This window comes from Macrobrachium nipponense, chromosome 24 (assembly GCF_015104395.2).
Source record: "Macrobrachium nipponense isolate FS-2020 chromosome 24, ASM1510439v2, whole genome shotgun sequence".
NCBI lineage: Eukaryota > Metazoa > Arthropoda > Malacostraca > Decapoda > Palaemonidae > Macrobrachium > Macrobrachium nipponense.
Genome location: NC_061091.1, coordinates 66299854 through 66314698, shown reverse-complemented (window position 1 = coordinate 66314698; position 14845 = coordinate 66299854). Strand labels below are relative to the sequence as shown.

General features: G+C 36.6%; 1 protein-coding gene across 5 annotated transcripts; it reads right to left on the bottom strand.

Annotated features, from left to right (window-relative positions):
* Positions 1-1598: 1598 nt before the first annotated feature.
* LOC135205727 (uncharacterized) lies at positions 1599-9824 on the bottom strand. Of its 5 annotated transcripts, none has more exons than XR_010312581.1 (6): positions 9016-9192; positions 5225-5427; positions 4622-4741; positions 4328-4486; positions 3625-3795; positions 1599-2814 (listed from the first exon to the last, which is right to left on the bottom strand). XR_010312581.1 is itself a non-coding variant. In XM_064236815.1 (6 exons), the coding sequence occupies exons 1-4, from the start codon at positions 9550-9552 to the stop codon at positions 4367-4369; spliced, it is 516 nt and encodes a 171-aa protein (XP_064092885.1). In that variant the 5' UTR covers positions 9553-9824; the 3' UTR covers positions 1599-2814; positions 3625-3795; positions 4328-4366. The 5 variants fall into 5 exon arrangements, 4 of the variants coding, with proteins under 4 accessions (XP_064092885.1, XP_064092883.1, XP_064092882.1 ...); XM_064236815.1 differs by lacking the exon at positions 9016-9192 and adding an exon at positions 9480-9824; XM_064236813.1 differs by lacking the exon at positions 9016-9192 and adding an exon at positions 9480-9824 and having other exon boundaries at positions 4145-4486; positions 5225-5422.
* Positions 9825-14845: the final 5021 nt, after the last annotated feature.

The following is a 14845-nucleotide window of genomic DNA, read 5'->3' as shown; positions in this document are numbered from 1 at the left end:
TTCTGAATACGTATTGGTTTTTTGTAACGCATTTGTTAACCATGTTTCTAACCCATAAAACAAGGATGAAGTCGCTGCTGCTTCAAAAACTGTTGTTGTTGAAAATTGAACGACATTTTAGTATTCGTGTTACAGAATATTGAGAATTTATTTAAAGTTGATTGCCAATTTGGCTGATTGAGAGAGAGGCCAGAACAGTTTTTTTTTTTTTTTTCAAAATTATGTTTTGCGTTCACATTTAATCATTACTTATCATTTTCATTTATAAACATTTAGAGTATTACATTTAGAAGATACAATATGAGTGATGTATTTACCAATTTTTGTGAACTAGGTAAAATAAAGTGTTAGAACTATGTAAACCCTTATGTTTGATATCTTTATTCAGTGCATCTTTTCAGGGTAGAAAAGATAAGAATCCTAAAAAAAAAAATTAAGAATAGTATTTCTATCAAATGCTGTCTCTAAATCTTTTTACAATATAATTCATTTCAGTGAACGTAAAGAATAACATTCTGGGTACAGTGGTGGATCTAGAAATCTTTCATGGGGGTTGGGGAGGGGGGCCACTTAGGATTTTAATATATAAATGTATCAGTAATAACTTACACCCTTCCAACTTAGTGTAAAGAGTTACATGTGCCATCCGGCCGGTCGTCTTTTCGAGCTCTCTCTCTCTCTCACACACACTTTGGCTCAGCAAGGTACGCAAACTAATGAAATCTATAATCTAGATACGAGTTGAGCCTGTCCTTTTTTTTCTTTTACTGTGTAAAACTTGCAGGTACTGTACTACGTATATACTATAAAAAAAAAAAAAAAAAAACACATATACCTTGCAGACTACATTACAGTAATTGATTTTAGGACTTTTCTTGTGGCAGTATAAAAACTTAACAAGCAATAATTAAGTGCATGGCATGTGCTGATCGAACATCCGAATGCTGCCTTATATATATATATATATATATATATATATATATATATATATATGATATATATATATATATAGATATATAGATATATATTTATATATATATATATCATATATATATATATATATATATAAATATAGCTATGCATTATTTTTCTTTGTATGAAAAAAATCCGTGAGAAAATGAATGTTTTTAATTAGCGATTAGGCACAGAGTCCTCATTTAACAAATTAATAAGATTTTTTAAGTGTTGCGATTGTGAAATTTTAAAATTATAACCTCATGCTAATGTATAACCCCATTGCAAAGTACGTTATCCTAACGTTAGCACAATGTTACGGCAGAATTATACCCAACGTTGGGGACAAACTAAAAACTAACGTAACGTTGGCGCAACGTTAGTTCAGTAACTTAAACTAACTTTGAGGTAAAGTTAACAAAAGGTTAGTTCTGTCCATTAACGAACCAAGCAGTAACTATCAGCCAACCTATGTATTTTATATCATTATATACTATATATATATATAATTTTATAATTAATTTTTTTTTTTTTTTTTAAATTATATATATATAGATATATATAGTATATATATATATATTATTTATTAGTAAAATCATTCCTGCAGGTGAATAAAATATAAAATTTATTTTTCTACCCGATTTTATTCTACAAAGTATAAAAGTACACAGTGAGATACATATAGTGGCAACTACATAGCAGGTAGAGGGACTTCCGAGAACACTATATGAATGTACCAGGCTCACTCACCCTCACAGAAAGACAGGGATTAGACAGGAGACAAGTGCTTAATTTTTAATAGCTTTAGTTTGAGTTTCAATTGTATTCATGTGGGACATTTAAGGAAAAGGTGAAGGCACTGGTGAAACGTTTGAATGTGTGTATAGTATAAACAAATAGAGGGGGACTGTTGATAGGAGTAAATAATATGATGTATAGTAAGGAAAACATGGGTTGTAGGTTTCAAATGGTTTTGAATGGAAAGAGGATGGAAGCAGTGGGCACCATTCCTGATAATTTTGAAGGAGGTGATCGACATTCCATGGAGAGCAGAAAAGTTTTGGAAGCTTAAAAGTGTCAAGATGAGCAAGTTAAGAATAAAAAGGTTTGGAATGCCAGTGACTGTTTGACTGTATGAGAGGCTAAAAAGTTGACAAATGTGATTGAGCTGAAGTTCTTGGGAACATTTGAAGGAAGGTAGTTTAACCTAGAGTTATGAATAGGTTAGGGAGAGGTGTGAGGGGTGAGGAACAGTCATCTGAGATCAAGGGATGGACATGTGGAAAGAACATATGATGAATCACTCCACACAGTTCAGAACTTAAGCTATTTAAAATGTGTTTCCATAAAAAGAGATGGAAATACTAGATATCATAATTACACAATTTGTACATGAATATGGCATGTAGAACCTTTTTATTATTGCACACCTTAGCCTAAAAAATCACTATTCTCTATGGTGCCTTACTCCCACTCCGAGTGTAGGGAGACCAAGAATTAATTGATATACCCATGATGTTAACCTATATTAAGTCTAAAAATTTATTCATAATTCTGTCCACAAGGGTAATACATAACTTTTCAATATCTCAGTTAACTATTCCACAGGCGTTGGACAAATACATTTATATATGGGGACACTTTACTGTACTGTAACCAATTAAAGAAAATAACTTAACTTATAAAATGTAGTATATAATAGTACAGATACTTATCAATTTACACAAGAATTCATGATCTTGACTTCAACTTCTAAGCCTCCTTCCCCATGTGGTGCAAATTTGAGGATGGCAGGAATAGTGCCATCTATCACGATGTCAGCTTCCTTATCTTGTTTGGGCAGAAATCCTTTGGCAACACCTGAAGAAAAAAAATTATATATGAAGTATGTAAAGAGAACAATAGTGAGAATAGCCAAAAAAAAAATCAATAAATAACGAAAATGGAAAGGTATAAAGAAAACAATAAGAAAATATAAAAAGCCAATATTAGGAAATACAGTCATTCAACCCAGACAGACATCAACATCCATACCACAACAATCACACAACTCTGACACATATGTCCCGACACAACAATCACACATCTCAATAAGTAAAAGGGAGGACTAGGATACAGCATTGAACTAGTTTTCTGATACCCACCTTCTGCCTCTCCAAATGTGGAATGGTACCTTAAATTCATGATCATAAGCTTAATATAAGTCTAAATTAATTGTGTAACAAAATATTATTACTGATATTAGTATATTAGTACTTGTAACCTGTTTATCATGAATATGGAGGCGATATCAATTGAAGGCCTTTAAGAGATCTAGATCTGGGTTGCCTGGGGAGTGGCATTATGCATATGTTTTGGTATTAATTGTGGGGAGCTAAAAATAAATGCAAGAAATGCTAGATTAGACTGGAGTCCAAAGTTTTATGAGTGAATAATGTAGGTAAAACTATTTGCTTATGATCAATGTTGTGGGTGAGGGACCATTGTGGTTATTGGAAAGTGGCCTTGTGCTATGTGCAAGAAGAGGGTTAGTAGCAATCAGTGATGGACAAATAGTCTAAAACATATCTAAATCTTGAATATTGCACCCCAAAAGTATGCAGGTACCACGAACATTATTTGAAAATTTAATGTAGTTAATAAATGATAAATAAAATAATAAATACTTACCAAGAATTAATCCTTGTAGTCTAATATCAAAGAGACTGTTTTCTTCTTTACTCTTGATCCCTTCAACGAATATTCTCCCATTAATTCTTTTGTCGTGAGGTGTCTCATGACCCCTCAGAGGGTCACTGTTTTCTCATCTTTGTTTGCATACACTGAAGCCAGCTCAGTAAACTGACAAGATAAATGAAGCAATCATTAGGGCAGGCTACAAAAAAAAAGAGAGATCCACGATTTGCAATATAATGAGGGGAGGGTTCAGATAAATCTATGGGAAGGTAAAGTGTATTTGGTAAAACTCATGAAACGATATCCCATGCAGCATTTAACAAACTAATATTAGTTGCTCAAAAGGAAAAACTGTAGTCATTGTTGTTAAAGGCTCTATAATACTGACTTCATTTTAATGCTAAATGGTGTCATTGTATTGACAACCTGTTTTAGTTTTGTCTTAAACCCTACAAAATAATGCTGATCAACGAATAGGTAAATGGGTACCAGTATAAAAAAATATAATGCTTACCATTGACTTTCTATAAGGCTTTTATGAATGTTTTTTCAAACTGTTCCACTTCCTCTGCAGAAGTCAGAAAGGTGGGGAAAAGCTGGTTTGGATTTTCTCTAGGGTCATCATCAAAATTTCTATCTCTAACTGCTTCCTTAGTCTTTGCTTACTCAAAAAGATAAATCAAATAAAAATAATAACCTTTGAAAGGAAACGGATTGTCCTGCTAGTGTTGATTCTTCACGAAGTCAAGTCTTCTTGAAGACGTCCTGTTGGTTCCTGTGGACTTGTGTGACTGTTGTGACAAGCTGTCAGTGACTGAAGACCCAACTGACAAGGTAGATCCTCTTGAAGGTGAATCTGTAATATTACTTATCTTAGCATTTGCCATTACCTATTTTTTACACACTAATATTCACTCTATATATTTCTAACCATTGTTCACTCTCAACAAACAGCACTGGCTCTAGCCCATGACAACACACAATCATATACCTTCTGCAATCTCTGTTGAAGGTGTCGTACTTGTAGTAGGACCAACAGAGAGATCAAATCTTTGTGAGGACTGAGTAGTACTTGGTGTTTCAGTAGGACCATCAAGTAGACCAATTTCCTCTGAAATAAACAAATGTTCTCTGCACTATCTATTGTATTTAGCCTAAACTACAAGTGTCCAACTGTGGAGGAGAGGAAAATCATAGGGATGATAAGATGAGAGGATTGGGAAAAGGGTAGAAGATACAAATATAGAGCAATACATTTTTACTATAAAATATAAAAGATGCATAACCATGCCATATATCAAGGTTATTTGCACCAATACACTAACCTCTATAATAATAATAATAATAATAATAATAATAATAATAATATATACAATTTCAGACATATTTACAGTATTCAAAAGTTTGGCTAAGATAGTTCAATAAAGTCATTAAAGCAAACAAATGTAAAATTTTAAACCCAGGTCGAATATTAATCAGAAACAAGTAATGTCCAAGATAGTATGTGTCTATGGCTTTCATAGCTAAGCTGTGTTCTAGTGAAAATACACTTTAGCTGTGTTCTAGTGAAAATACACTATCTAGTAACACGTACCTGAATAATAGGGTAAGTGAGGTTCTGGCTGTGACCGTCATCTTCCGGAGAGTCATCATATGAAGTAAGGATGGGATACTTTCTCTTTGCAATGCTAGTTTGTCTCCTCTTGTTGACAACTTCTTCATCAGTGACCTCAGCAAGTCTAGGTGGTCTAATTTCTCTTTTGCCAACACCTTTCTCGTGGTCTGAAGCCTCCTGTCCTTTCAATGATATGCAGTGTGACAGGTTAGGTTAAACATTATAGGCGAGTGTGCAATAGGCCTAGTCCTATATTAGAGGCAACAATAACAAAAGTATTGGATTTCTGGCAGTGAGTGACAACTGTAATCAATATTTTATAATAATTCGAAGCATCTCCTCACTTACTGACTACTTTTTATACATTCTAGAAATATTGTCGACAGAAATTCATTTCTAACTCTTCCCTTGAAAATAAAAACTCACCCACCTCTTACCATATTCAGTGTAATATATCTAATATTTAATATATATATATATATATATATATATATATATATATATATATATATATATATATAGATATATATATATATATATATACATACATACATATTTATATATAGATAGATAGATAGGATGATAGATAGATAATAGATAGATAGATAGATAGATAGATAGATAGATAGATAGATAAAACACAATAAATCATGAAACTTATTCTCAATATACGTCTGCAAAGGCTTAATAATCAAAGAAAAAATCAACATAGATACGGTAAAGCATGAAATTTTTCATATCAAGTAAAGATGACCCCAGCAGTTTTTTTATCTTTTAATTTTTCTGTATGTAAAAACGACAACCTAATGAAACATTTCTTAACCTAGCCTCAATCTAGCCTAATATATAAAAAAGCTTTTAACTTACTATTTCATATACGTTAGATCTACCAGAAATTTATGGTTACTTAACTTTTTACACAGAAAAATGAAGAAAACTACTGGGATGGCAGTATCGCAAACCATCAGCAAGGACCATGTATCCAATTGGGCTAATAAGGTAAGAAAAAGGCGGGGGGGAAGCACCCAGCTAGGAGGTGAGGTTTAGTGAATTTAGGTAAGCTAGTACATCTCATCCTTGCATGAAACATGATATTCTTCATTTCCTACTGTTGTTATCTTTTGCTATAGGTAACGGTAATTCTAAGCCCTCATTCCGCGGTAAAGTAGACTATGGCAGTTTACGTTTTCCAACGTTATTTTACTAACTGAACAAGAATTTAAAGTAATATTTATTCGGACAACTGTAATTAACCTCCAGGGGCCAGTACTAAACACGGCGGAATACATTGGATGCCCCAATCCTTAGTGGATGTCGTATTCGTGGTTACGTTTCTTGCATGGTAATTCTAAAGAATAGTTCCGCACGGACTGCAAGGAACATAACCGTGGATACGCCATCCACTAGGGATTGGGGCGTCCAATGTATTTCGCCGTGTTTAGTACTGGCCCCTGGGGGTTAATTACAGTCGTCCGAATAAATATTACTTTAAATTCTTGTTCAGTAAGTAAAATAACGTAGGAAAACGTCAACTGCCAGTCTACTTTACCGTGGAATGAGGGCTTAGAATTACCTAGGTAACCTTCATCACCACCACACGAGCCTACTTACGGAAAGAAGCTAAGATAACCAAATACTTTTGGCACCAGATATTAGTACGGCAGCTGTATCCCGATCGCGCTAGATAGTGGTACGGCAGTGAATTGCGCATGCGTCAATTTCAGGCTTCCTGCCGTACAAATAACATAGTGTGGTTGGGAGTTATGGCAGACTCTGTCAGTGGTGCCGTATTGCGCTCTTGACTTGCTGTAGGTACGGCAGTTAGCTGTATCCATTTGCTAATCATACTGCATTATGTGACCAGAGTTCGGCGGTATTTCTACAGAAGCAGTCCGCACGGAGGGGCCACGGACTGCAAGGAATGTAACCGCGGACAGGACATCCACTAGGGATTGGGGCGTCCAATGTATTTTGCCGTGTTTAGTACTGGCCCCTGGGGAATTAAGGTAATTCTTCAGAAGCAAGCCACATCACCAGTTTCTAAAAGACAATTAACAATCCTTCGTTTAATGGTGTTTTTCAGTGAATCTAATCTTGTTTTCTTGAGGAAATGTTATTTTAACCCCCTTTTCCACCCAACAAGCTTGGGGGCCCCCAGTTGGGAATCGGGGGTTTTGGGTGGGGAAATACCAGGAAGGAGTGCTTTGCAGCAATAATAATAATTGGGAGCACCTACAGATTCGCGGGCCCACTCGACCGCAGACCGAAATCGGCAGAAGAACACCAAAACCAATATGGCGGCGATACCAAAACAACAACAAACAAAGTAGGGAGCGATTACATATCCGCGACGATCGATTTGTGTGTGCTGTCAGTAAGGCCGTAGCGGAACGGCGCTTCGCGCCTTATCCGCATATTTAAAGATTCTTGGCAAGCACGACATGTACTGACAAGAGGTAATGTTGCGCTGTGCGCACTAGCCACAGGGGTTACAATAAGGCTACTTACTGTGGCGGATGGATTTGGGTGTCGCATCGCTTACGCCCATGTCCTTTCATCACTACAGAGCGATCACACCTAAAGGCGTTCCTTTTGTAGTCGATCCGACAAATAGCTCCACAACATTCGCAGTTTTTTTTGCTTTAGAATTAAATTATGTCTTTGTCTTTGAGCATATTCAATCACAACTTCTTTACCACCACTAGACAAATAATGATAAAATTCACGTAACCCACATTGCACTGCAAACAATCGGTAGGAAATCGAAGGTCTCTGTCAAAATTAATGCCACAGGGGCCAACCACTGCCTCTGCCATAGCTACAGGAAGACTAAATACCGGTTTTTGCTTCATTATTCGAGTATTCAGTCAAACAAGGATACCAGTGGATACTGGACAGGTAACTTTATTACTCCGCTGAAATGCTAGTGAAACTTAGTTTTCGACTAAAGCCGTTCGTAATTGGTTATGAAACCCGGACGTCATAACGATGTCACACCTCTCAGCCAATAATGAGTAACTGGAACTGCTTTTGTTTGCGTAAAAAAAGTAAGTTAGAGGGCTCATTAAAAGTAAACATTACCATAGAGGAAACACCTCTCCCGACTTAGGAAAAATTCGAGGTAAAAACTTATCAAGCTCATTTAATTCCACCCCGTTCAATCTCTCATATAATGACTACTTTTTATATTGCTTTTCACATGCTCTTTCCATGTAGGTGATTATTTATTTTAATATCCAGTGCGGATTGCTTCTGAAGAATTACCGGAATGAATTACAGTCGTCCGAATAAATAGTACTTAAAATTCTTGTTCAGTAGGTAAAACTGCATAGAAAAACTGCAACTGCCATAGTCTAGGCCACCGCAGATAAGTACCATAGATCTACCCTTTTCAGGGCCGATTCGATCGTTCGTGACCTACGTAGTATATACAATTTTTGAAAGTTTGAGTCTTCATAGATGTCTATGACTTTTTACAGCTCGTTAATGCTGAAAACATCTGTTTTTCGGCGAAAACTAATGTATTATTCCACGGTTCATGCTGTTCCGTCGCCATTTTTCTTGCTGTCACTGATATGCCTGAGGAGTGAGGACTCGAGGAGGCGGTAAACAAAGGCTTGCGCATGCGCAATTCACTGCCGTACCAATCAAAGACAGTACCAATATCCAGTTCGAATACACTTTTTACCTAGCCTTACCAGATGAAACATTTGCCCCCACTGACTTAGTCCTAGATGGGGGTTGCAGCCCCCATATTCCATTCCCCGTACCTGTATGTTTGTGGGAACAAATAGTTTTCACCCAAGACCCCACTGAGTGTTATGCTTGGTACTGTATGGAAAGGAAACGCTGACTGACTGACTGACTGTCCGATGATTATTTTTCTGAAGGACAAAACCAGCCTATTAATTGACATCTTTGTTCTTTCTTATTTCCGGTGAAAAGAAGATAACGAATTTCCGAAGACTTTCAAAGCATATCAACAATAAACCAAATTGATAAACAATGGAAAATCAAAAGATATAGTATATCGAAATCGATACGGACCTAAACTACAGGGTAAAGATTTACCCAAATGATCAGTAGTTGGTCTACATTATTTTGTGACCTCAGAACTCCTCATGTTGGTGGCTGCAGCTGTCTCCCATCCACGGCTTCTGTTGTTGTTGTTTGTTGGTTTATAAAGGCCTTAATGCATGTAATAGGTATGCGCTAAATAAAACATATTCCTTACCTGTAAACAACAACAAAATTCCCGCCATAAACACGGTGCGCCAGCTACAGCTATTCGTTGTAATTCCCGCCATAAACTCGGTGCGCCAACTACTCGTTTTTGGCCAAACATTGAACTACTGTCGCGGGAAATTTGAATCTCGATTTAATTATAATAAAAACTTCTTATGATTGACATCAGAGTCTATAACAGCAATGTCAGCGGCTTTTTTACGGAAATAATGATGTTCAGTGGTAAAGTGGACCTTATACCCCGCAAGTCGAATAGCACTAAGTCCACTACTTGGAAGAAGGTTGTCATACAATGTCAGTTTAACGTTGCAGCAACGTAGGTATTATGTAAATGCTAATATCAATAACAAGTAACATAATAACCTTCTCAGGAAATATATCAAATTCTGTAGAGTGTATTTAATGGGGCAGATCGATACTATCAATGACAATTTGTAGTGTTATCACATAACGTTGAAACAACGTTGTCCTAACATCTTGAAATTGGTTTGTCGACTAACGTTCCTGCAACATACAGCTAACGTTATTTTTGTAGCAAACCAAAAGCTAACCTCGAACAGTAGGTTAGTTCAAGGTTCGCTGCAATGTGGGTACGCTTCAGATGAACTAAGCCTTACTGCAACAAACCAATACAAAATTTCCATTTAGTTGTCAGAATGAGAGAAGAGAATTTACAGTGAATACCTGCGCTTGATAACTCTCTGCTAAGGAATCTCGTGTATTTGGTGCAAAATCCTCATGTTTGGTAAAAAATACAGTATATAGCAAAATTTCCTTGTCTCCTGTTTGAAATTTCATGATATTACTTTGTTGACTGCAAGAAAGCATTGGACAACGTCCACAGAACAATATTATGTAATGTCTTACGGTCACAAGGAATTCCCATCAGTTATGAAATGCTAATTGAAAGAATCCATGAACGGGTACATACATATATGAGTACTTTAACCTGAAATCAGAAACCTTTTGATCTGTCAACTATTTCCGCCGTTCGAATCGCCCCAGGATCATCAGCCCTAGATTTTTATTTTCCGCGGCAAAAGGTGAGATAAATCACGTTTCGTATCCTGCCTGAACTCATATGCCAAGTATGTTTCCATCTAACCAAAGGATATTTTTGACAAAGGAGGTTTTTCAAGGTCATGAAATCCATGTTTCCATCTGGGAATTCGTACTTTAGTTTTTTTTTATGAACTTAGTTGTTTCCAAGCGATGTTCTATGAGACTAGGCAAATTTCGATATATTAGACTATGATCGGTGCTACCTTGGCTTATCTACGCGTCACTAAAACATGGCGGACGCTCCTTGGGATTCCGTTGTGTGGTGGACAAATGATATTATCAAATGATATTTTCGTGCGGCCGTCTACTTATTTACCTGATGATCTATGCGAATTTCGATAGATTCTTGTGGCTAGACTATGATCTAGCCTTTTCCAAAATGAACCTTGCATGCTTTGCTTGAAATTGTAACATCTCAGGGGGAACCGCCATTTTTAAGAATATTTCCCCTTTGAGCGTCTATCTATTTTTGGATACAGTATCCTTATTGTGGTTAGTTTCACGGTCTTTTGATCTTTTCCGTATAAATTCGGAGAAGTTAATTGACATGTCTCAGAAATTTGATGTAGTAATTGGAGCCTAGATTTTAGTATTTTGTCTAGAAACGTAAATGTGTGTGTTACATTTCCAAGGTATTTGAAAATAAATCACGCCAGTGATTTATTTGTGTAACGGCTATGTATATAGCTAACAGAATAGAGAATAGATTAACGTACAAAGATGCTAATATATCTTATCAGGTTTCTTGGGGAATTTGAAAAGCAAAAATAATAATAATAATAATAAATAAATAAAATAAAATAAAAGTTGAATCAACGAGATAATAGAGAATCTTTATTAGAGGCCATCTGCTGAGGGCTGCTAGACAGCTTGCAGGATAAAGGCCGTCGATAGATTCCGCTATTTTCATGTCAGCTGACCTCCAAGTTCCAACATCGTCTGTCTATTCGGGAATGCGTTTTAACTACAACATAATGCGTCTCGATAACCTTGTGTTAACAAAGTTGTTTTACTTCTACTACAAGCAGGTTGGGTTTACTTATGAGCGTGCGCCTGCAAATCACTCTCGTTTGTCTATCAGTGTAGATCAGACTCTTTGTAGAAAAAATTGCTTCCATACTGTGAAAGGTCCTTTTATTTCAGTGGTTATGAAGCATTCTTTACAACTCAAGTTAAGTCGATTATAGAAATACAACGTAATGAGAAAATTCATTTTCTATAAAGAGGCGACATACATTGGCCTACGGAAGCCGTAAGAAGCATCCAAATCTGACCCCCAAGTGACTTTTTTTTTTTGACCTGGGTTTTTCTGTAGAGTATTTTTGTGTATCAAGGTAGCTTCTTTTATCATTAAGATCCTTTCACATATTCATAAGCCTCGTTATAAACCCTTATCCGGTCTAGTTTATAGCTTGTATGTCTGTTTCGAGGCCTCACGAATAACTGGTTCTCCTTCGTCTCAATTTTCCTAGTTTTCTGTTCTCGATCATCCCGGATCGACTAATTTAATAGCGAGTCGTTTTCCTATTTATTTGGTGTACCTTTGGTCCTCTGGTCTAGACTTACACACACCAGTGTTCCTACGTTGCTAAATGAGCATTGTAGTCAGATGTTGTAGACTTGTTGGGTGGTGTGTGTGTGTGTGGGGGGGGGGGGAGCATTTGTCTTTGTAATATTTCTCCTTCATAATCTTTCACGAGATGTCCGCGGAATTTTTTTCCACTCAGTTCGTGTATGGCGGTTTATTCATTTTGATACGTATAATAGCATTGGCAAAATTTGTTCTCTTATTCTTGAAAAGGTCGTCAAACTCGACCGCCTACATTACCAAAAATGAATGGGAAGCGAAATATATAAATCTTTCTTCGTGTCTTGTCAGACAAGAAGAGAATTTTCACAATGGACTTGAATCTCTGCTTCAAATGTTGAGCCTTGGAAGATGATGGCGCCCAGTGTCGTAACGAGTGAACGCGTGTCATTTGCCACCAAAAAAACCGCTACACTTGCCTCCTTTTGGGTCTAAATGTATGCAGTAGGTCAGCCTGCAGCTGGGTAATGGCACCAGTAATGTTTAAGTTAGTCCACAGCGGCCCAGTATTGTTGCCAGGCCATGAATAATGCAAAACAGCCGCACTTATGTACAAAACGGACAATTTATGATCACGGACCACTTGGTTCATTTTTCTCCTTGTTTGTTTATTGGCCTGGATTCTGGTTCCTCGTCGTTTACTCCACGAACCCACGCTGCAGGTACAATACACTTTTAATCACCAGGAAGTGAAACTATAATATTATTTGTCTCTCATTTTTCCCGGACTTCTAGTCCGATAACGAATCGAGGTAGTCGGGTACGAAGTGACTATGGCCGAGAAGAGACGAGCCTTATCGCCTTTGATTATGGAGGAATGTGGTCACATCAGCTGAAGTGGATACGTCTTATTTATGCATTAGAAGCTCGCGATAACTTGCATTGTAGTTCCTAATGAATACGGCGTTCACTATGCCACTGACCACTTGAATTTATATAATGTCTGGCACAAAGCATTACAGTAAACAGAATGGATTGAGTGCATCAATTAACGAACGCTCGCGTTTTAACGTATTTTTTCGCATCACGATAACAGGGATGGAAAATTAATAATTGTTATTATATAAGGAGGGATTCCTCTGCGCAGTGCGTCATAACCCAAATATTTACAGTTTCAGCTACAAGAATATTGCATTCTTAATCCCAGATAAGATTTTATGGTTTACTGCTTTTTAACATTACATTTTGTAGATTATGTGAGTGCATATCCAGAGCATAAGTCGATCGTTAATCCTTCAGCTGTCATTAATACTCTGCATGACGTCATAAGCTTTTCTATGGGTGCCTATGGTATGTAAATGGCCAACGAGGGTGAGAGTCCCTTTCTTCAAGGTCGCGAGTTGGCGTCATAAATCATGGGCGAATGCTCATCGGCATCAGGAAATGCTGCAAAGGCAACATGATACAGCGCAAGGTCTTCTAAATATGCCTTCCATCTTTGTTTACTGCTACACTACCTCTTCTTCTTCTTCTTTTTCTTCTTCTTGGAATGCTGAAACTCATCCTTGACGTGTTCCATTTTCCCTTCTGAGTCGACTTGCTGCTTCCAGTCTTTACTTCATTTGATTTTGCTCCTCTTCGAATATTTACGAAGTTTTCTTATATGGCAGCCAAGTGTCTTTTTTTTTTATTGATTTGTGCAGAGGTTATGAGGTCTCTTTATTTGTTTATTTCGTTTTTAAATTATCTTTCTTTTCCTTACTTTGTTAGAATTTAACTTAAATATTAATAGCTAGATAACGAAATTTCATTTCATTTTACAATTATATATATATATATATATATATATATATATATATATATACATATATATATATAGGCATGGTGTGTTAATGGAAATTTTAAGGGTAATGTTTTTACCAATGTTTTACAAAACTCACTGGTATTCCATGACATTCACTTATACTTTATTTGGTTCTTTAAGCAGAATACTTCATCGTATGACTATAGTAGATTCACATCACCGGTGCATCTGATGTCTAGGCCAGTCCCTTACGACACTCCTGATTGGCTGTTGATAAGCCAATCACGGGGCTGGAAACTGCCAGTCTCTCTCAAGAGTTCACATAGGTAGGATGTATGTTCCACCTTCCTGAGGGATACATTTTTCAAAAGCATCCCTCAGGAGAGGTGGAACATACATCCTGCCTATGTGAACTCTCGAGAGAGACAGGGAGTTTCCAGCCCTCTCATTGGCTTATCAACAGCCAATCAGGAGCGTTGTGAGGGACTGGCCTAGGCATCAGATGCACAGCTGATGTGAATCTACCATAGTGTCATCAACCTTGGGGTGTGCCATAGCATTATCTACTTGGTGACTCACAACTTCCAATTACCCAGATGTTGTGACGCCAGATATAATACACAATCAATCCAATGGAAGTCTGGAGTACTTTGCAGGGAAATCCAGTTACGTGTTGTGTAATACTCTTTCTTATTTATGAAGGAAACCATTTGTATGCATGCAAGTTTACTTGTCCGAAAATGCATTGCCATAAATTAATTCATTACAGATCTGATCCATATTTTCAGTTTTTTTCATTAGTATCCAAATGTTTATTGACAATGTTTTTCTTGTCTTTATTTTGCTGGCAGAGTAACTGAGATTACAAACCACAATAGCACTTTGTACAAATCTAAGTTATTTAAAATACAATTTTTTTCATTAAAAAAAAAGTAAGTCACCATTTTGTTACAAAAAAAAA

Coding starts and splice junctions, on each gene's coding strand:
- LOC135205727 (XM_064236813.1), bottom strand. CDS start 9,590: ATGTTTGGCCAAAAACGAGTAGTTGGCGCACCGAGTTTATGGCGGGAA. Junction 5,423..9,479: donor AATTTTGTTGTTGTTTACAG/GTAAGGAATATG, acceptor TTGAAAGGACAG/GAGGCTTCAGACCACGAGAA. Junction 4,742..5,224: donor TCACTTACCCTATTATTCAG/GTACGTGTTACT, acceptor TGTTTATTTCAG/AGGAAATTGGTCTACTTGAT.